This window comes from Lissotriton helveticus, chromosome 5_1 (genome assembly GCF_964261635.1).
Source record: "Lissotriton helveticus chromosome 5_1, aLisHel1.1, whole genome shotgun sequence".
NCBI classification, from domain to species: domain Eukaryota; kingdom Metazoa; phylum Chordata; class Amphibia; order Caudata; family Salamandridae; genus Lissotriton; species Lissotriton helveticus.
In genome coordinates, this window is record NC_136065.1 from 1,605,116,701 (window position 1) to 1,605,139,380 (window position 22,680).

At 41.4% G+C, this 22,680-nt stretch overlaps 1 protein-coding gene across 2 annotated transcripts in view; it reads right to left on the bottom strand.

The window, feature by feature from the left end:
- Positions 1–22,680, bottom strand: part of LOC144755650 (cytosolic phospholipase A2 gamma-like) — a 553,672-nt gene that overhangs the window by 113,473 nt on the left and 417,519 nt on the right. For both annotated transcript variants that reach the window (XM_078644802.1, XM_078644804.1), the window contains one exon: positions 16,082–16,192. In XM_078644802.1, the coding sequence (XP_078500928.1) occupies positions 16,082–16,192 (111 nt within the window). The remainder of the gene's footprint in view (positions 1–16,081; positions 16,193–22,680) is intronic.

Here is a 22,680-nt window from a genome sequence, read left to right on the forward strand (position 1 = left end):
ACCCAGCCAGGTGAGTAGTTTACCTGCCTCCTATCTACTTCCTGTTGCCTTTGTTTGACCCAATACATGCCTGCACTTCCCCCTAAAGAGCCTCCCAATATTTTTCCCCGCTAAGTTGCATTCCATGCATTTTGACCACCCCCAGATTCTGTATATAGTGTGCCTGCTGAAGACATAGTCATGCCTCTGGGTCTTGCAATTTCTGAAACATTTTCTTACTCTCACTAAAGGCAATATCCACAAATGTATATCTTTTCCACTGATTCATAGGCATCCTGTATTATTTATTTGGCTGGCAGTGACCCCATATTCTCTTTAACATATAGGTCAGTGGTGTGTGTTATCTGCTTTTTGGTCTTTAAGACACATAGGAAGCACAGACCAGGTTTACACTCTGGACCCAGCACCACACCTGCATGCATAGAACAGTCCTGGTTAGGGGTGGTCGGAGATCTCCTGTGGTAAGTAATGTGTATTCCCATATCTCTTCTACTGGGAGTTTAAAATCAGAAAATAAATCAAGTCTAGAAAGAGAGTTTAACCCATTGTTGGCTTAAGAGTATTGGCTTGTTTTGAGGTGTGATTGTCTCCAAAAGGTCACATTTGTTAAACTGTGAACTTTGTTGTCATACCTACCTGGCAGACCTGTGGCTGTGATTCCAGATGCTCAGGTCCCACAGACTGCAGACCCAGAGGGAGGTATAATGATATTAATACAAACTTTTCTGTTTCTTTCCCCCACTGATGGCTGCACCCTCTTGGATTTACCAAATGGTGATTCACCACTACTCGAATAGTCCAATGTGCTAGAATGCTAGTCATCTGCGAGTCACACGTGAACCCTGAATGGACCAGAAGTATGTACTAGTCAATGCCATGAAAACAATACCTAGTCCCCGTCTGCGGGTCTCCTGGAGGAGACTCATATATGGGTCATGTCTTGAGAGGTCACTATTTCTCTCTTCATCTTATTTCCCAGGGCATAATGTTCCATGCAAGGATTTGGAACCCAAGCATATGTTATCACTTTGTCCTGGTAATTCTTATCAATTTTTCCCATCCCTTTCTCTCCTCATCCAACTCTCTGAATTGCAGGATGTGAACCTAGTAAATCCAGAAGATCCCATTACTTATTCACCCCACACTATTGCTTCTTGCTGCAGCCTTAAAACTAATCACCACCCCAATTCTTGAGGTGTGTCCTCCCCCGTGAACATCATTAAACCTTAAACTTTGATTATATCCACATCAAGTTACTGTATGTTTCCACTTCCTGTGGTGAGGGTGAGTCTGTGGTCTTCCATTACCCCTCTTCCATGCACCCACTGGTACAACATTTTCTGGCCAATGTTCCAGAATCTCTGGTTCCAACAACTTTGTTCCTCCAGAAGCTTCGTCTCCTCAGCCTCCTGCTCTACCATTGTCGACTCTCCCATCTTGTCACGCAGCACCGGTCTGTGGCCTAATCTGATCATTTCTGTTTTTCCTATGCTCAACTGATCTCCACCCAATGAGCCAATCCAACACTGCTTTTGGGACTATGAAGAACCACAACTGTCCCTCTGAAACAGTCTGTAGTTTTGATGGTAAGAACACAATGTATTGTATATTACACTTTCCAAATTCTAACTTGCGGCCTTGCCTTTATGAAAAGGAATTCCATTGACCCTGGTTTTCACAATACAGGGGTTCATTTTCCAAGCTGATTTAAGGATTATGTTCCAGTTGCAATAGTTTTGAATTTTAGCTAGGAAAGGCCTGGGCCGGACTGCCAGTTAAGGTGGGTTCCCTGGGCACCCTGTGTGCATTCTTAATCACAAAATGGGAGGAGAGATTATTCGGCCATATTGTGTTCTTCAAAGTGTCCTCTAGGAAGAGTTTGAGTCCCTTCCTTCTTAGTGTTGACGGCAGGCCCACCAGTCAGATTTCATTACAGCAGGATCTTCCTTCCGCCATTCTCGGCTCTAGCATGCGGTCTGTAAATAGTCTCTTTGATATACTGGACCTTTTAATAGAGTATTTTCAATGAATCTGATTGTTCCTTAAGTTTTATTTCTGTGGCAGGCACACTGGTGAAATCAACACTTATCAGCTTAAACTATAGGGCCACAAGTCAAGTTTGCCTTCTAGAGGATCACATATTTTGGAATGATTGCACTAGATCTTTAAGTGGAGATTTGTGGTTCGGTTCATCAGTATTGGTTCTGGTGATGATATTTTGGAAGAAATATTGATCATTCTTGCCACTAGCGAGTTATGTGGGCTTTTGCTCCCAACCCATTGTCATCAGAGGAATTACAGGAGAACCTGTGCATATATTCTGTTGTAGAGGAGGGAAGTCAATTATTAAGTCAAGCATGGCAGTCCTGTTCCAATTCAAGCCCTCTGGATGATCAATTCCAAAATTGGGTTTTTTGTGGGTGTCTTACATGCACCTCATGAGGCCAGCTACCATCCCACCAAGTCAATCGCCTCCAGTGCAAATCTTTCCTGACGTGGGGAGTGGGTACAGAGTTCCTCCCACTTGATGGTTCTAATTTTGTGTAGATGGTCGCAACGTATTCAAATGGCTGGATCCTGATGAGAGTTGTCCCAGCTTGAGGGGTTGGGTTATCAAATATCCTCAGAGTCTTGGTGGTTGGTTTTCTGTTATTTACCCCTCCCCCTGGGAGAGTACATATTCCACTACCGACCTTCTGCCTGAAATGGAGGCCTGGAATCACTAGCGCTCTGCACTCAGCTGGCCATCCCAGCACCTTAGAATCTTTGGCTGTGCTGGGCCAACCAATTCAAACACTAGAGCAGACACCAGAGGGCGTGCATCTAACCCTGCTATCCCCTCCTTGAACCGGGACAGTACTGCATGCATTAATCCGTTTGCTGCACCCTTCATATTTGGGCACCTCAGTGACATCTCTAATGGTGTCCACATACTCTGGAGGAGGCGGGCTCTATTCCGAGGACATGCAAGTCAGTTTTTGAACTGCAGCGTGGTTACACATTATTGTTGCAGCTTCAAAAACCAGCTCCCTTGTACTCAACTGCCTTCCAAGGGGACTGGGCAGGCCTTGATGGTAGGATATTGCTCTAAGTGAGCCGGTCTCAAAGGAAGTTCTCCACTAAGCTAACCTGCTGGTTCAGTGCTTAAGCCATGCATCCTCGGAGAGCTATTTTGGGATAGGAATAGAGGTTCTGCTTTGAGCAAATGCACAATTTATATTTTTGCACCTGTGTATGGGGCCGATCAGACATCTTTAGTGCATTCAATGCATGGGGTGAGATGCATATGTGCATCTTTGTTGCACTCATAGGAGGCTGAAGGAGAGCCCGAGTCCTCTTTGCTTTTCTATTCAATTGTATTGTCCTTTGTAATTTTTACATGTGTATATTCCAGCAAAATTGCCAGCAGTCTATAATTGTAATCCCTTGTTCAGTGACTGTTCAAGGGCAATGATCTAGAAGTAAATGCAAAGAACAAAGTTTAAACGGCAGACTAGTGGTCCTGCACATCACGCCAGCTTCCCATATCCAAACCTCCTGTGCACTGAAACCCCGGCCTCAGCCGTTACATGATGCCTCTGTGTCCCACATCCTGAAAATTGCAGCACACGGACCGTTGCGCTTGTATTCATTCTTTGGCTTTGGATATTCGTTGTCGGGCATTACCTAGACCTGGGAATTCCCTTGTGTCCAGTTTATCACACTGGAGCGCTCATACTGGACCACACCGATTTGTTATTGTTGAACTGTTGCTTTGCTTTATATAAGCCCTGATGAAGTTCACAGTGAGAGAATAAAACGCGATGGCTAAGCCTAATGTGTCATTAACATTTGGAAAATATTCATTGGAAATAAAGACTTTTCAAACTATAAGAGTGTCTTGGACTTCTTTGCCTGGCACAGACCCACTTGTAGCTGCAATGATCTAGAAGTGTGACCATCACATGTGAGTGTAGTTTACCCTTTCCCCTTGTAGATATTGTCGCAGGTGATCCATGCTGGATGAATATCTGTTGATGACACCATGACTTGGACCAAGAGTCAAACCTATTGCTTCAGTGGATATGCCTGTAGTCATCATAATCTCTTATGATTTCATAAGTATTAGTGCTTGAGCTCCAATATATTTCTCTCAATGGTGCATAGTGAGTGTGCCCTAACACATTTTGCACATTCACTGATGGGTTTGTCATGTTTTGACTCTTATCAGCAATGTTTTCAAAGATATACACTGTCGCCTGAGTGGATGGGGGTGGGAGAGAGAATCATGAAAAAGTAGAACAGTGTGTTGAGGAAAGGTGTAATGTGTGACTGTGTATATCTCATCAAGGTATTACATACAGTCCGTATCTATATCATTGCATCAGGAGATGGCATTTTCTAAATAGCTCTGGGGGTTCTATCATAATTATGCAATGTTGTGTGCAAGTAGTTGTAAATGGAGTAACATCTGTTGCCAATTTTTGATTGCAACTGTAAGCAGTTGATGGCCCCCATGGTGAGTGTGAAGCCGTTATGTCCTTCTGTTATTATTGCACATCCACCAAAAGGTGGTACATGGGTGCCTCACAGGGTTTGATCACATATATGACTTTCTATATTGTATTGCAGATGGATGATTAATGGTGCAAATACCTCTGGGGACTTGGAGCAGAGACCAAGTGGTAAAGTATCATAGTGCACAGTGCAGCTTGATCTTAACAGGGATCTTCTGCTGCATCCTATTGAGATGGATGATGTAAGACATGAAAAGGTGAAGGAGTTTGTTGATTATGTCCATGCAGAGTCCTAATTTATTTTGACATTACAGATATGTGTATATTGTTATCATGTATATACACCTTGTTGCCCTGTAGACTATCGATTATTATGGATAGGTATATCAGTTGACTTGGTATTGTAGTGTTGAAAATCCACTAACTTGTTTCTACAATTCTGGTACTGATCAATCCAAATCCAAAGAGCACTTGAACACATTAATAGCTAAACTCTAAACTTTTAAAGACCTTTATATTGTCTAGGCACTACGTTCTGGCTAGTGTTTTATTGTGTATATAGACTGTTCATATCTCAGAACATTTTCCTCTCAATGTATAGCATATTCTTTGTACAGCTTAGGTGTTCAACTTGGAACCAAATGCACTCAATGACCAATCAACCTAGAACCTCTTATAGGGACATTGCAGAAGAATTCCAAAGTGTGGATCCTGGATATTGAATTGCAGGACACATTACATATGCAGGTTAGCTACCCCATGTGGTCAGGATGGCTGAGTAGTTTAAGGTGCTGCTTTAAGGCTGTCATATCTCCCGGAGGCATGGGTTCGATTTCCCACTTCTGACAAAAAGTTAAGTCGATGAGTTCCTTTAGAATCTATTCTCAGCTAGAAAAGTAGGCAAAGCATATAATATCCAAATTGGTACCAAACGTCAGATTGAATTAATAAATATATTATTTAGCAGAATCCATTGTGAGACAGTTTAAATTCTGCATCGAGAGATCCAATAGCTTTACTTCAACAACAATATGCAATTGCTTTTATAATTAAAGCAACTTCAGTGCTAAAACTAAAATTATGAAAAAAATAGCAATGACATATGGCAGGTTAAACAGAACTGGTCTTATGGTGAAACTGCATGAATCAGAAACTAAAATGTAGATTAAATAGAGATATAGGACTTTAGTTTATGCCACAATGATATGATGGGCCTCTGTTAGCAAACCAAGAGTAAGCTATGGACATGGATAGGAATTGTACGAATAGACTACAAAAGTATAATGTGGGAGCAGAACAGAGACAAGAACTTTGTATAGTTACTAATGTCTATATATCTCTGAAATCTGATGAAGGGATAATTGGTATGCAAAAGACAGCTGGAGGTATGTGAATAATTCCTATCTTGAAATTGGATGCTGAAGATTAATTTTATTTTATTCAAGATAAGCAAGTACCACATCTTGTTCTAAAGGCAAACTAGAACTCAACAAACTAGTTCAGAAACAGAAAGTGATGGCATAGGTTTACAACAGCAGATTTCATCTTAGTGCAGGGGTTATGTAGTATTCCTTTTTAACTTTTGAAAGAAAATAGGTAAGAAAATATAAAAAAAAATAAGAAAGGGAGTTCTATGCTTTGGAGACATTGCATATGAAACCTTGTTTGGAAGTTTAATTTCTTAACTGCAGTGGTGTTGAGGGAGAGGTGTGGCACAGTGGCCGACTCCAGAGCCCGGGGTTCATGGCTTGATCGCAATCCTCAGCTCAGCATCATGTGACTTTGGCTAATAGCTTGCTTAATCTCCCAGATGCCCCCCACCAGGACCTGGATACGCTTAGGGGTGATAAGTTTGCACTTTGCAAATGTGGAATTATTATTATTAAGGTGGTTGTAATCATTGCAATCCAAATGTCTGGATCCCTTTGACAAATATAGTTTATCAGCAATGTACGAGGGCATCCTGAAGTAAATTGCATTGTAGATAACAAATATTAAACCTCAATGATATCAAGAGGCAGTCATTTGCCGTGGAAATGCTAATTAGTATAGGTCATCAAACATTTTCTGAAAAATAAGGATTCAGAGGCATAAGAACTTGATTCTCAATCTGTAAGCCTTTCAGAAACTGACACCTTTGTTACTGAATTTAAAACCTCATGTGCAAGGAGACATTTGCTAGGCTTATCTATTCAGGTCTCAATTACCCTAATACCAAAAGGGGCTAAAACAATCAAATTCCAAAACAATATGAGTCTATGTAATCGGTGCTAAAAGAGTATAGATATGTGTGGCTAATAGACTGAATAAATAGACAACAAATCCCAATATGAAATGAAGATTAGACATGCCTTATAACTATTACAAAAAGGCAGGCTCAATCATATCTCAACAGAAATAATAGATAGGGAAGCTACATCTAAAAGGGGACCTTACCAGACGCAACAGTGTATTAAATGGATTCTGTGTCCAGTAAAGGCAGTCCACCATATTTGTGTCTAATCTCTGAACATGCAACAAGACAGTGCGTCTTAGTTCTTTGTGCACGAGGAAGTGTCTTCTATGGTGTTGCTCTCTTAGTGTTGCTATTTATGTGGCCACTCAAAGGGGTGTTCAACAGTTTGTGGGGAGCATTGACCTGAATGGGGGGTTACATCCATTACAACGCATGCGTTAGGTCACATGCATTTACGTCGCAAGCGTTACAACACAAGCGACGTTAGAATGCAGACCATTAGGGAGGGAGGCAAGATGGCGGCCTGAACGTTAGGCCGATTGCAGCACTCTACTGAGCTCCGATGGAGTGAACAACCGGACTGACTTTTTGAGCGGATTCTACTTTTGAAAAGTGAAATTTGCAGACTACGTCTTTGGCGCTTTGAAATGTAGAACACAGAAAGCTCATAAAATAAAATACGAAGAGTGACAGAGAGAAACCTTGATTGTTTAGCCCGGAGCCCTCGGAGAGACACGCTGACATCCCGCGCCACCAGGGAAGCACTGAACGCGAGTGACTACGACTTCGCGGGTCGCCTTTGTAACTGACATCTCTTTCCCGACATGAGATACAGCAGCAGATTCCTTGGCTGAGACAATGCGATACAGCTATAATCTCTTAAAAATCCTTCGACGCTTGGATACACTCACGCTTTGGTGGAATCCGGCTTCCTCACACGGCGTCTCCAAGGAGACAGGATCAACACAATCAGCAGCGCTAGCCGGGGCGTCTCCGTCGCGAAAAACCGCGCGGCAAAACGCTGGCTCCTCGGTTTGTGGGTTTGTTTGGCGAGCAGAGCAACTTCTGAGAAGGGAAGCGCCGAAGAGAGAAAACAGAACAGCAATGCCACCAAAGAGTGCCTCGGCTGCTGCTACTAGAGCCAGGATTGCGAGGGCAGCAAGGGTGCTTTGCAAGGAAGCAGAGAGACAACAACGTGAAGGTTTAATGGACGGTGAAGATCAACTACAGGTAAAAGCAGCGTCAGCAAGAGCCAAGAAGCAAGCAATTGCAACTGCGCCCCCCATTGGCACCTCAAGGCAGGAAATCTTAGCATCTCGAAGAAGGTTAAGCAGTGCAGGGGGGAGGACTGTGCTTGATTTACTGCTTAAAAAAACCCCAAATCAAATTAATCTACAGCCTGAGCCTGTATCTACCCCCTTAATGAATGCTGAACAGAATAGTTTAACTGTGGAACAATTAAATAAAACTCTAGACTTAGAGGAGAGGGTATTTGACCCCCTTATCGCCCCTGATAACTCAACGATTGCAGCTGAAGTTCCAAATGTGAGAACCTCCAACATCAATAGCACTACAACTGTCGAGGTCTTAAAAATTGGACTAACTGATGTGTCAACAGGGAGAGTGGGGAATGAGGAGATGCAACTCGAGGAGGGCCGGGCAATGTCTTTTTCGGGCCCTGGGGGCAATATATTGGGCGTTCAAGACGATCAGACTAATTCTATATCAGAAGCAACGCCACCCACGTCGGTCACCAATCAGAATTAGCCTAGAACACCTGCACCAACCCCAGGTTTAGTAGACTCAACAGCCTCGGAGGAGGCACCAGGGTCACCAGGGACATCCCTACATTTAATCTCTAAGCAAATTACAACAAGCGAGGGGGTTAATGACTCGCTACTAAGTATTGCCTTACTACAAACTGAACAAACTGGACAACAACCAGAGGGGGAAAAAGACCTCACTGAGTTCTACTCCTTTTCTGATGAAACCGGAGAGGTCGAAGTAGAAGTAGTAGGGGAGTGGTCTGAGAGTTTCGAATCTACGGAGTGTGAGGATGAGGACAAGGAATCAGAAACACATATATATTCCTCAGAAGACAGTTATGGTGAGGGGAGACAGAAGCCTAATACTGTAAAGACTAAGCCTAAAAGTAGTGCTAGAACCACACAGAAGAAAATAGCTAAAGATCATCTTGAATATAATCAAGGCACTATCTCAGACATACCTGATAACTCAGAGCTAACCCCCACCGCAGTGGAAACTATTCTACAAGCTATAGCAGCCCATAGGGAAGAGACGGCCCAGGATAGCAGAAGATCTCACGCAGCTATGCGCAAAATGCAGGGGGTTGTCAAAAAACTATCTAAGACATGTACACATATTGGTGAACGAGTAAATGAAATGGAACTAAGGGTGATGGCAGCAGAGAAAGACTCTTCCGAAAATCATGAGAAAATTAAGCTTCAGGAAACAGAATTGACGGATATCAAATGGAAGCTTGAAAATTTTGAAAATAGGCAGCGTCGTAATAATCTTCGCATCTTGGGGGTACCAGAGAAAGTTGAGGAGGAGAATATGCGAGCTTTCATTATTAAACTTTTCAGTGAGGCTATGCCTGAAATACAGAACTGGAACTGGGAAGTTGAAATCCAACGGGCTCATCGAGTCCCCTTTAATCCACCACCGAAACCAGGGATATATCCACATGCTGTCTTAGTATATTTTGGCAATTTTCTACTTAGACAAGTGGTGGCAGAGAAAGCGAGACCAGATCGCAAAATAACTTGCAATGGATTTTCCTTCTTCTCAAGACCTGACTTCTGCCACGCAACCGTTGAAAGACGCTGGAGGTTGCGAATGATGATCAAATCTTTTCAAGAGAAGGGTGCTTTGGCGTTTTTGAATAACCCTGCTAGCCTTAAGATTGTCCATCGAGGTCATACAAAGTTTTTTCAGTCGGAGATAAAAGCAAAAGCATATCTGGATGAAATATCTTAGATAGAATCTCCTTCATTTGGGACATAAGTCTTGATGATGACCACAATAATAACTTACATTCTACAAGAACTATGAGGGCGCAGCTAAAGGATAGGATCAGATATGTTTTTATTTCTCACCATTTCTCTCGATGCTTTAAGAATGTGTTTTGTTCGATTGAACTGAAAGACTGATTAGTGCGCCTAGGCATAGATTAGAGATGTACTACGATAGGATGAATACAGTTATGATATATGTCATGATATGAAATGATATGTGATATAGAATCCTTTCTTTTTCTTTCTTTTTCTTTTTCTTTTTCTTTTTCTGTGATTCTCTTTCTCTATTTATGGTAAGGTAGTTCAGTAGAAGAGCAGCAACCTCATCACACAGACTCTGGTTGGGGGACAACGAAGAGGGAGTGGGGGGCAGGAAGAAGGGGGGAAGCAGAAAATGGAAAAAAAACAGGTGTAATAACAGGAACAAGATCAATTGTGGAAAAGATACAGCAGTACATGCATATGGAGCACTATTTGAGCAATGTTAATAGCCAAAACCACTACATTAACAATGGGTAAGCTTAGTATACAAACTAGGGAAATTTGAGGAGGTCTGTTGGCTAGAGATAAACGGTCACGACTGGAGGAATTACTTAAACTATACCCTGTAGACATTCTGTGCCTGCAAGAGACTCATATCCCCTGGAGTAAAAGAGCGCTACTAAGATTTAAAGGATATAATCTAATAGTGACATCATCTCAAACAACAAATATTAGGGGGGTTGCAATATTGGTTAAGAATTGTCATGGGCAAGGAACACGTTTTTCATCTGATGCACATGGAAGGTGGGCAATCGCCAAACTGGCAAATGGAATTACGATATGCACTGTTTATGGATCAAATCAGGACGACCCCATAATTTTTGAAACTTTGGAAATAGAACTAGCCATGTGGCGAGGTCCGTTAATTTTTTGTGGCGATTTTAACATCTCCTTAATGCCACCCTTGTTACCATGTACAACTAAACCTAAGTATATAGGCCGGAAACCGAAGGTTTATCGCGCTATTAATAGCCTAATAAGTAGCCTTGGGCTAACCGATATTTGGGTGCAGAACAATCCAATAGACCCTGGCTATACATACTACTCGCATCCCCACCAAAAATATGTACGAATAGATTACATCTTTATTTCTAAGGATTTAACATCTTCTTCGTGTATAAACAAACTCCCAAAAACAATATCAGATCATAATTCCTTAATACTGCTAATTGATTATGATACTAATTGTATTAAAAAAACAACATGGTCCTTTGATAGGAAACTACTATGCAACAAAGAATACATTGATCATATTAAGGTTTGGACTGAGGAGTTCTTCAATATGAATCGATTCAGTGCATCAAGAAATATTGTTTGGGATACTTATAAAGCTGCTTTAAGGGGGGGAAACTATTAATTATCAATCTAAAATTAGGAATAGGGAAAAAAGAATATGAAACAAAAATAGCAGCTTTAGCTAAAGCTGAGGAAGAACATATCCTCAAAATTAGGCAAAGACAAGATACAAGTCATGTGATGATGCAGGTAGCAATACTGAAATCAGAGCTGAATTCCAAACTCAGCCAGAAAGCTGCCCAGACATATCAGTCACATAGAAAACAAGTATATGAAAGTGGAGAGAAAGTGGGCAGACAACTGGCACTTAATACACGGCAAAAAACTGCAAGGAGAGATATCGTTAATATAGTTGAAAACGGGCAGACCTTTACTCAAGCGACCAAAATTAATTCTCAGTTTCAGAGGTATTATCAGAAGTTGTATACTGAGGATACTATAAGTTCTGAGGAGGATACAAAAATCTACTTAAAACACTTTCTTAGTAATCCCGAGGCCACGAAATTATTAGATGACGATACAAAGGAGGATCTTGAAAAAGAAATCACACTCACGGAAGTCAGCGCCGCATTATCATTACTGGCATCTGGCAAAGCAGCAGGTCCCGATAAGATACCGATTGAGTTATTTAAGCTACTTAGTCATCAATTAACACCTATTCTACATGATTTGTTTCTTGGGATACAATTTAATGGTATACCTCCAATGTCTTGGGAGGAAGCTAATATAATCGTCTTTCCTAAAAAGGGAAAATCTCCTGAACAGCTTACCTCGTATCGCCCTATATCTCTTATCAATTCGGACTCTAAATTATATGCAAAAATCTTAGCGCTCAGACTCAGTGGGGTCGTTGAACAGCTCGCTTCCCCTTGGCAGCATGGCTTCATTCCTGGGAAGGGAACTACAGATCACATCCGCAGGGCAATTGCCCTATTCGATGCCATGACTGCCAGGGGGGAACGAATGTCGATGATCCTACTTGATGCTGAGAAGGCTTTTGATCGTGTTACCTGGAATTTTCTCTGGGAAGTTATGATGCGGAATAATTTTGGCCCCAAATTTATTAATTCAATTAAATCAATGTATCACCGTCCCAAAGAAAAAGTCTTGGCAGCCGGACTTTTTTCTGGATATATCAACATAACAAGAGGTACTAGACAAGGCTGCCCATGCTCGCCTTTACTATTTGCATTATACATTAATCCTCTCATTCTAAAACTACTAGAAAGCACTAATATTAAACCTGTTGTTAGCCATCACTTCGAAACAAAAATGCTGGCTTACGCTGATGACATCGCGATTATCACATCTGAACCGACAGAAGCTATCTGTGAAATAGAGGAAATTACTTCTGAATTTGGGCCTTATTCCGGATATTCTCTCAATAAGGGAAAGACGATTATTATAAGCACAGCTAACACAGTTTGCATGGACCCACGAAGAACTGAAAAAGCCACATATCTGGGCATTGAAATTTGTGCAAATACTAAGCTAATCCCAAAAATCAACTTTGACCCATTAGTAAAAAAAATTAAGAAGGATTTTGAAAGGGTCAATAGCCTTCATCTTTCCATTATAGGGAGAGTCAACTATGTTAAAATGAATACGTTACCTAGATGCCTCTACCTGTTTCGAGCAATACCATTAGCTATTAAACAAGAAATATTAATGCTAATCAACTCACTCATATCTAAGTTTGTGTGGCAGAATGGAAAGATTAGAAGATCTCTGGAGTTATTATCTCTTCCTGTTGATAAAGGTGGTCTTACCATACCCAACATGATATTATATTACTGGGCAGCACAGATAAAACAACTTACGCCTATGATTAAAGGATATAATCTAGAGAATGTAGAGGACTCTGCTGAAATGCCCTCAATATATGAACTTTTGGTAGGTCAGGAGGCAAAAGGTTTACTACTGCGAAAGACCGAGACAAGAAATTATAAAGATTTTAAAGGAGAAATTATGATGAATGCTTGGAAAACTTGGAATAAAATTGCTAAATATACCCAAATTGAGAAAATTAATCGATATACACCACTTTTGCACTCTAATGCTATTCAGGGACAGGATTTAGCTGGCTTTTTAAAACAATGGGCAAAACTAGGAATTAGGACAATAGGCGACCTTCTAATAAATGACTATGATACAACCTTCCTAGCTTTAAAAGCCAAATACAATTTACCTAACGGAGATTTTCTGAAGTTTGCACAGATATTTGCTACACTAAAAGCTAAAGAATCACTAATTTGCTTATATAAACTTGAAATTATGGATGCAATATCTAGATCAAACACTAGAATTGGAACTTTATATAAGATTCTTTTAAGTATGAAGAATGACGATCTTGATAAAACAGAAAGAAAGTGGGCACTAAAATTGAATAATCCGAATGTAGATATCAACAAAGTATTAAACATGAGTCAAAAGCTACTGATGGCGAGTAATCTCAAAGCACAACTTTAAAAGACTGCTTTTGACCTATTTTTTACCCCTGCTAAATTATTTGCATGGGGTAAACGCGAGAACGACTTATGTCCTAGGTACACTCAAGGGCCGGCAACTCTCACCCACATGTTTTACACTTGTCCTGATTTGACCTTAATTAAAAACATGATAAACTCCTTTTGGGAAGAAATTTTTAGGCACAAAATACCAGAATCGGAAACTTTATTTTTACTTGGCCATGACCATACTTTAAATTTGAAAAAAACTGAAGAAAGATTAGTTTTTATTGGCATGGCTGTATTTAGGATACTTCTATCCGCAAGATGGAAAGACGTAGATCCTCCAAGCTTCCAGATGTGGCTAGCACGCTTTTTGGCAGCTTATAGATATGAAATTGCAATATTTGAAACAAGAGGGATACAATCTAAGCTACGTGGAGATACACTTTGGCTACCAATAACTGAATGGAAAAATTGTATTATCCCCAGTGGTATTGGTTGATTGCTGGAAATACCTACAAACGATTTTTTGGGTCTATTTGCATTGCGTTACAACCTTATTTTTTGAAGTTATCTTCTTTGTTTCCTGGAATCATTCTTTGAATCTGAAAAACCTGTGATTTATTAGTACTGCTGTATTATCTTATCTGATTTGTTTTATATTTTGTAACATTATTGTATTATTGTAAATGCATCCTGTTTTCTTACGCCTGGTATAATAAAAAAAAAAAAAAAAAAAGGATGCAGACCATTATGCCGCGCACCATTACATTGCATGCGCATTTAACACGATTATGCTTTTAGATCGTATGTGGTGTAAGGGACGCGAGGCGGGCTGCACGGACAAGCACCGGGGAAAAGACGGAGGAGCACTGGGACGATGCAAGGAGCAAGAGGTAAGGGGGCTTCAAATTTAGTGTTTAGAGTACAGGGCAGTGTGTGAAAATTAGGGTTTAGGGAAGTGTCTGGAGATTAGGGTTTAGGGCAGTGTCTGGAGATTAGTGTTTAGGGCAGTGTCTGGAAATTTTGCAGACAGTGTAGTGTTTAGGGTTTAGGGCAGTGGCTGGGGATTGTGCTGTCAGTGTAGTGTTTAGGGTTTAGGGCAGTGTTTGGAGATTAGTGTTTAGGGTTTAGGGCAGTGGTTGGGGATTGTGCTGACAGTGTAGTGTTTAGGGGTTAGGGGAGGTGGGGATGGTGCTGACAGTGCAGTGTTTAGGGTTTTGGGCAGTGTCTGGAGATTAGGGCTTAGGGTTTAGGGAAGTGTAGGGTACTTTTTAGGGTTTTCGGCTAGTGTGTGTTATGTAGGGGGTATTTGACAAACAAATGCGATGTTAAACCATGCATGTTTGTGTGCATTGTAAATGTGTTTTTCATGTGTTTGAATGCGTAAACTAAGTAATGGTTTGCATGGTGAATGATTGCATGGTACATGTGCATGCAATGTAAAGACGCCGATGTAAAGGGATGCGATGTAAACGTTTGCGATGTCGCATCATACATCCCTGAATGGGTGGCAGTCAGATTGTAGCTTATAATAGAGGATCAATGTCAAATAGATGGTTCTTGTTCTTGAGAGATGCTCTATCCCTCAAGACGTGGATGTGACTTGTTTTACATATGTCATTCAAAAATGGTTCCTTTTCCCATGTTTCTTACCTAAAGTTCCCAACCTAAGATGGCACTAAGCTTTTTTCCTGTGATGTAATTCCGGCCTAGATTATATCTGAAAAGGCTCAGTTTAGAGAAGATTATATTGCAACAAGTACATTTCCTTAAATTTTAATTGCATTCTTTTCCCACTTAACCACCTTTTTGTGCATGTTTTCACTCTACTTCTTCTACAGCTGGATCATTTCTGGAATTCACTGTTCTGGAAACTTACACTGGGTTCTTAACCCCTATTCTGTGTGGTTCTGGTGCCTTATTTATCAACTTCTGTGTTATTTATCTTCTGCTATCAAGCACTGTCAATATCACCAAGGATGATTTTTCTGCCTTTCGTGGATTTTCTCTCTTAATTTGGTCTTTCTCCAGTTATCACCTGACATCTTTTACTTGTAGGGTGGCACCATGGTTACTGAGAGGAGTGGCCTGAACCTTCTCTTAATGGATGAAGCAAAAGCATATAACCAGTTAGGAAGTTGCGACACTCTCTTTGTGGTGTATAAATGCTGTTTTCTCAAGAATGTATAGAGAGGGTGTTTGAAGTCTTCAAGCACACTCAGGTTTAAAGACAGGGTTTCCTATTACCAATAGTTTCTAAGTACTCAATAAAATAACCCCGGCTAAGAAGACTAGAGAGAGTCTTAATAATACAGGTGCTGACATCTTAATGCAGAGATTAGGATACCACCATTTTCAATTGATTGTATAGGATTCATGTCAATCTTTCCAGCCCATTTTTTAAAAGGCAACTCTATGACTGCTCAGATGAAAATGACAGAATTCAATGAAAGTATTCTTTACCACCCCTTTTAATATTTTAATGGAATGTCAACTTAACACAAATATACATTTACTTACCTTTTATGCTGCTCTTGTAAAGGTAGTTATGGGTGGTCCCCCACTGCCAGGAAATTAGACACTTCATAAGTTTGACTATCATCACAGTCTTCTCATATAACGATGATGTTCCTGTTCAAAGGAGGTATAATTGCAATGCAGAGAGATTCATTACATTAGGTAATAATTCAGTATTTTCATTTGCCAAGATGTTTTTCTATAACTTTCTTAATGAATGTTCAGTTATAACATAGGTTAATTAAATCAAATATCAATACTTGATAACACACAGGATAAAATAAAAGTGATGAGGTGCCAATCTTCATATAATTCTAAGAAAACAATCCAAATATATTATATATATATATATATATATATATATATATATATATATATATATATATATATGTATATATAGCTATATAAAAAAATGGTCGGGCCCTAAGGGATGGGTTCCCCACGACTGAAAATGGCCAGGGTAGGGGAGGCCGCGCAGACTCCCCCTACCCAATTTTGATAAACAAAAATAGGATGTGGCCATGCTCCGGAGTATGAGGTCGTCGGGTCAAGAAGAGCCTCAGGAGAGGTGTGCACAGCCCCCCTCCAAACATTTTAATAAAGTAAAATAAAGGGCAGTTTCCCCCTGTTACCTCCAGTACGTCCCACAGAGTGGGCTTGCGAAGAGGTCTTCAGAGGCCATTCCCACCTTTCTCCACCACTCTGCAAACGCGCCTCCTGGAACACTACTGGTTGGGGGATGAAGTCCACTTTACTACTGAGGGACTTTGGGGGCCAAGAAGCCCTCCTGGTAACTCATGTAAATCCTACACAGAAGAATTCCTGATAGCTGGTTGGAGGCATAGCCCCCTTTCTCCACCACAACTACTAGTTAAACAAGCATTTGCAATGCAATAGGTCTCACATTTGCGAGAGCTAGAGCTATTGGTGTTGAAAATGTAAAAGATTTTTACTAATGTCTTTTGAAGTGGAGTGGATGTGCATTGTGTGTAGTAGAATTATATGGTATGCTGTGCAGTGAAATTATGTGGATAGAAAGTATGTGGTATTTAGTGTATAGGAAATATGTGGAGGGGGATTATGTGTTATTGAGAGTAATTATATGGTGTGGTACTCTGTGTTGTGGCGGGGTAACCGTAGGTTTAGTCTTCCTAATTTCCATAGAAGCTAAACTATGAACTCAATGAGACACACAAAATAAGCAACCACAGAGGAGCCCTTCTGGACCTATTTACAGGTATTAGCAGGGTCACTGGAATTATGATATTGTTTGGTAGCGCCGATTTTCGCATAATTATACATTTTCTGCCTTTACCACATACTCCATCATCTGCTGCTTATTCTGTAGATTTGAACAAAAAACAACCTTGTTTCTAACTCAAACGTCTCGAACGTTACCAAAAATGCAGCGACACATGCTACAGCACGGCGGAAGGCCCTTTGCAAAGCTGGAATAGTCTCCTGTTACTTATTGCTAAATGTGGGTATTCACTTGGTACTAATGGTGCGCAAAACTCTCTTTCTTCTTTCTGCACATCTCTTGTTTCTTTCTTCTGCACCTCTCTTGCCTCTTTCTGCACTTTTCTTGCCTTTTTCTGTACCTTTCTTCCTCTTTCTGAACCTCACTTGCCTATTTATGCACTATTCTTGCTACTTTTCGCAAGTCTCTTGCTTCTTTATATACCTCTCTTACTTCTTTCTGGCCCTCTCTCGCCCGTTTCTGCATCTTTAAGCACCTTTCATCCACTTCCGTCACCTCTCTTGCTTCTTTTTGTACATCTTTTGCTTCTCTCTGCACCTCTCTTGCTTTTTTCTGCAACTCTCTTGCCTCTTTCTTCACCTCTCTTGCATCTTTCTGCACCTCTCTTGTGTTTTTGGTCCCCTCTCTAGCCTTTTTCTGCACTTCTCTTGCTTCTTTCTGTACCTTTCTTGGTTCTTTCTGTACCTTGCTTGCTTCCCTGTGTACCTCCCTTACCTCTTTCTGAACACTTTTTAATTCTTTCTGCACCTCTCTTGCTTTTTTATGCACCTCTCGCTTCTTTCTGACCTCTCTTGCTCTTTCTTATGTCTGCACTTCTCTTTCTCGATCTGAACTCCTCTTGCTTCTATCTACACTTCTCTTGCCTCTTTTTATACATTTCATCCTCTTTTTGTACCTCACTTACTTCTTTCTGTACCTTTCTTCCTCATTCTGCACCACCAATGTTTCCTTCTGTACCTCTCTTGCCTCTGTCTGCAAATTTCCTGTTTCCTTCAGCAGTTTTCTTGCTTTTTTCTGCATCTCTAGGCTCTTTCTGGATCCATTTTGACTCCTTCTGTAGCTCTTACTTCTTTCTGCACTTCTCTTGCTTCTTTCTGATCCTCTCTTGCTTCTTTCTGCACCTCTCTTGCTTCTTTCTGCACACCTCTTCCCTTTTTCTGCATTTCTCTTTCTTCTTTCTGTACCTCTCTTGCTCCTTTCTGCATATATTTTGCTTCTTGCTGTACTCTTACTTTTATCGGCACCTCTTACCTTTCCGCACCTCTCTTACTTCTTCCTGCATCCATCTTGCCTCTTTCTGCAGCACTTTCATATTTATGCACTTCTCTTCCCTCTTTCTGCACCTCTCTCACTTCTTTCTGTACCTCTTTTGCTTCTTTCTGTACCTCCCTTGCCTCTTTCTGCATATTTCTTCCTCTTTCTGTACCGCTCTTGCTTTTTTGGCACCTCTCTGGATTATTTTGGCCTGTCTTGTCTCTTTCATCACATCTATTGCTTCTTTCTGCACCTCTCTTGCTTCTTTCTACCTCCATCTTGACTCTTTCTGTAGCTCGTTCTTCTTTGATCACTTCTCTTGCTTTTTTCCGTACCTCTCTTGCTTCTTTCTGCACATCTCTTGCCTCATGCTGATCCTCACTATCTTCTTTCTGCACCTCTTTTTCTTCTTCCTGCAATTCTCTTGCTTCTTTCTACACCTTTCTTCCTCTTTTGTCACTTCCCTTGCTTCTCTATGCACTTCTCTTGCTCCTTTTTGTACTCACTTGCCTCTTTCTGCACCTCTCTTGCTTCTTTCTGTACCTCACTCTCTTCTTTATGCACTCCTCTTGCCTCTTTCTGTACCCCTCTTGCTTTTTCAGCACCTTTCTTTTCCCTTCTGAACCTTTCTTTCTCTTTCTGCACCTCTTGTGCTTCTTTTCTGCATCTTTAGAACTTCTTTGCTGCACCTCTCCTGAATCTTTCTTCAACTCACTTGCTTCTCTCTGCACCTAAGTCTCTTTTTTCTGCATCACTCTCGCTTTTTTCTGCACCTCTCTTGCTTCTTTCTTCTGCATCTCTCTTGCTTATTTCTGCACTTTTCTTGCCATTTCTGCATATTTCTTCCTCTTTCTATACCTCTTTTGCCTCTTTATGTACCACTCTTGCCACTTTTTGTACATCTCTTTCTTCTTTCTGTACCTCTCTTGCGTCTCTCTGTGCCTCTCTTTCCCTTTGCAGCATCTCTCTTGCTTCTTTAAGCATCTTCCGTCCTCTTTCTTCACCACTCTTTCTTCTTACTGTACATCTTTTGCTTCTCTCTGCACCTCTCTTGCTTTTTTCTGCACTTCTCTTGTTTCTTTACGCACCTCTCTAACATCGTACTGCACCTCTCTTGCCTTTTTCTGCCTTTCTCTTGCTAACTGTACATTTCCTCTTTTTTCTGCACCTCTCTTACCTCTTTCTGTACCTCTCTTTCTTCTTTCTGTACCTCTCATGCTTCCCTCTGTACCTCACTTGCCTCGTTCTGCACATTTCTTCCTTTTCCTATACCTCTTTTGATTTTATCTGCACTTCTCTTGCTTTCTGATGCACCTCTCTTGCTTCTTTCTGCACCTTTCTTGCTTCTTTCTACACCTTTCTTCTTCTTTCTGTACCTCTTGTGTCTCTTTCTGCATCCATCTTGACTCTTTCTACAGCTCTTTCTTCTACCCGTGTTTCTCTTGCCTCTTTCTGTACTTCTCTTGCCTTTTTCTATACATTTCATCCTCTTTCTGTACCTCACTTACTTCTTTCTGCACCTCCCTTGCTTCTGTCTGTGCCTCTCATGCTTTAGTCTGCATTTCTCCTTCCTCTCTGTGCACATTTCTTGCTTCTTTCAACACCTCTCTCACTTCTTTCTTTGCCTTTCTTGCTTCTTTGTGAACCTCTCTTGCTTCTTTCTGCACCTCTCTTGCTTCTTTCTGCACCTCTCTTGCTTCTTTCTGCACCTCTCTTGCCTCTTTCTGCATCCATATTGACTCTTTCTGTAGCTCTCTTCTCTTGCACTTCTCTTGCTTCTTTCTGGACCTCTCTTGCTTCTTTCTGCACCGCTCTGGTCTTTTTCTCCATTTCTCTTGTTTTTTTCTGCACCTCTCTTGCTTCATTCTGCATATATTTGATATCTTTCTGTACCTATCTTATTTCTATCTGCACCTTTTTCTGCATCTCATCTTTACTTCTGCCTGCATCCATCTTGCCTCTTTCTGTAGGTCTTTTTTCTGTCTGTGCCTCTTGTTTCTTTCTGCACCTCCCTTGCCTCTTTTTGCGTATGTCATCCTCTTTCTGTACAGCTCTTGCTTTTTTTGGCACCTCTCTTGCTTCTTTCTGCACCTCTCATCTCTTTCATATTTTCTCTTGTTTCATTCTGCACCTCTCTTGCCTCTTTGTGCATCTATCTTGACTCTTTCTGCAGCTCTTTTCTCTTTCATCACTTCTCTTGCTTTGGTCTGTACATTCCTTGCTTCTTTCTGCATCTCTCTTGCCTCTTTCTGTACCTCTCTTGTCTCTTTCTGAACCTCACTCTCTTTTTTCTCCAACTCTTTTGCTTCGTTTTGCAATTCTTTGCTTCTTTCTGTACCTTACTTCCTCATCATGCACTTCTCTTGTTTTTCTGTACTCTCTTGTCTCTTTTTGCACCCCTCTTGCCTCTTTCTGTACCTCACTGTCTTCTTTCTGCACTCCTCCTGCCTCTTTTTGTACCTCTCTTGCTTCTTTCAGCACCTTTCTTACTCTTTCTGCACCTACCTTTCTCTTTCTGCACCTCTTATGCTTCTTTTCTGCACCCTTAGTGCTTCTTTTCTGCACCTCTCTTGAATCTTTCTGCACCTCACTTGCTTCTCTCTGCATTGTGGTCTCTTTTTTCTTCCCCTCCCTTGTTTCTTTCTGCACCTCTCTTGCTTCTGTTTTCTGCACCTCTCTTGCCTGTTTCTGCTCCTTTCTTCCTCTTTATACATCTCTCTTGCCTATTTATGCACCACTCTTGCCATTTTTGCACCTCTCTTGCGTCTTTCTGGGCCTCTCTTGCTTCTTTCTGTACCTCTCTTTCTTTGTCAAATCTGTTTATTAGCATTTTATGTTTTACAATGTACATTATTGAAGGATGATTAGTTCAACATGACATTTCATTCCCACCTTTCTAACAAACAAACATCTCAAAACAATACGAAATGGGATGATGTTTCCATGCTGACAGCACCACTAAGGCGGGGTCTGTGTGCATAGGTCTGACAAGTACTCATGAGACTCAGTCCTACGTCTTCTACAAGTGTTCATGACAGTCTCTAGTTCATTCCAGCACAATAGTGCACTTCTGTGGTGGAACACTTCGCTATAAACATGCATCTAGAAATGAAAGTTATCTAAACTTTGGACAATAAGATAACGTTTAACAATACTCAAACAGTAGCGGCAAAATACTCGCATTCATTCATGCTGATTCTCCTCCCCCGTCCCCAAATCCCCCTCTGTATTCGGCAGCCCCCCCTCTCCTGCTCCTGTTTCAGTGAACGATTATGCGTCTCAGACCCATGTATCTAAAGGCTGTGATGTTGCATAGTATGTTATCTGGACATGGAAGTATCTCACAGCGTGCCCGAGCCTCTCCGTCTATCTACTTAAGCCTCTGTAGCAGCAGAGGTTCTATTCCCTCCCGGCAGCTGTAGGGTATTGAGCATGTGTCCCCAATGTTCCGCCATAGGTTCTTTCCGGAGCCCCGTCGTTTCCTCCCTCCGTATTGCTATCCATTCCGTCCGGGCCAATGCCTGAAGAGAAAAGACCCATGCATGCACAGCAGGAGGTTTGCGCGCCTTCCACTTCTTCGTGAGAAGGCGCTTAGCCACCACTAAACCTAAATCCAAAAAACTGGAAGATGCCTTATCTTTGGGTGATCTCTTAAAGTGATGCAAGACATATTCGGGCCAGTAAAAGGGAATGTGTTGTCCCGTGCATATCCCAAGTATATCACTAATCGTATTCCAGTAAACACCCAGTGTAGGGCAGCTCTACAATATGTGGACAAGGCCTGCGTCCAGCTCATCGCACCTAGGACAGGCCGCATCTGAACGGTGGAAGTATCTATTGATTAGCTCCGGAGTGAGGTAGGCTCTATGGACAATGAAGAGCTGTATCTGGTGGAAGCGCATATTTCGGGGAATGCGCACCGGGCTTTTAAGATCTCTTTCCCATTCCTTATCCGTCAGCCCCCATATCACGTTCCCACTTGCCTCTAAGTGGAGTCAAGGTCATCTCCGTGTGGGCTCTGAGCGATGCAGCAAACCAACGGACCAAGTGCCTGCCCCTCCCCATAACGTGCAGATATTGTACGGTT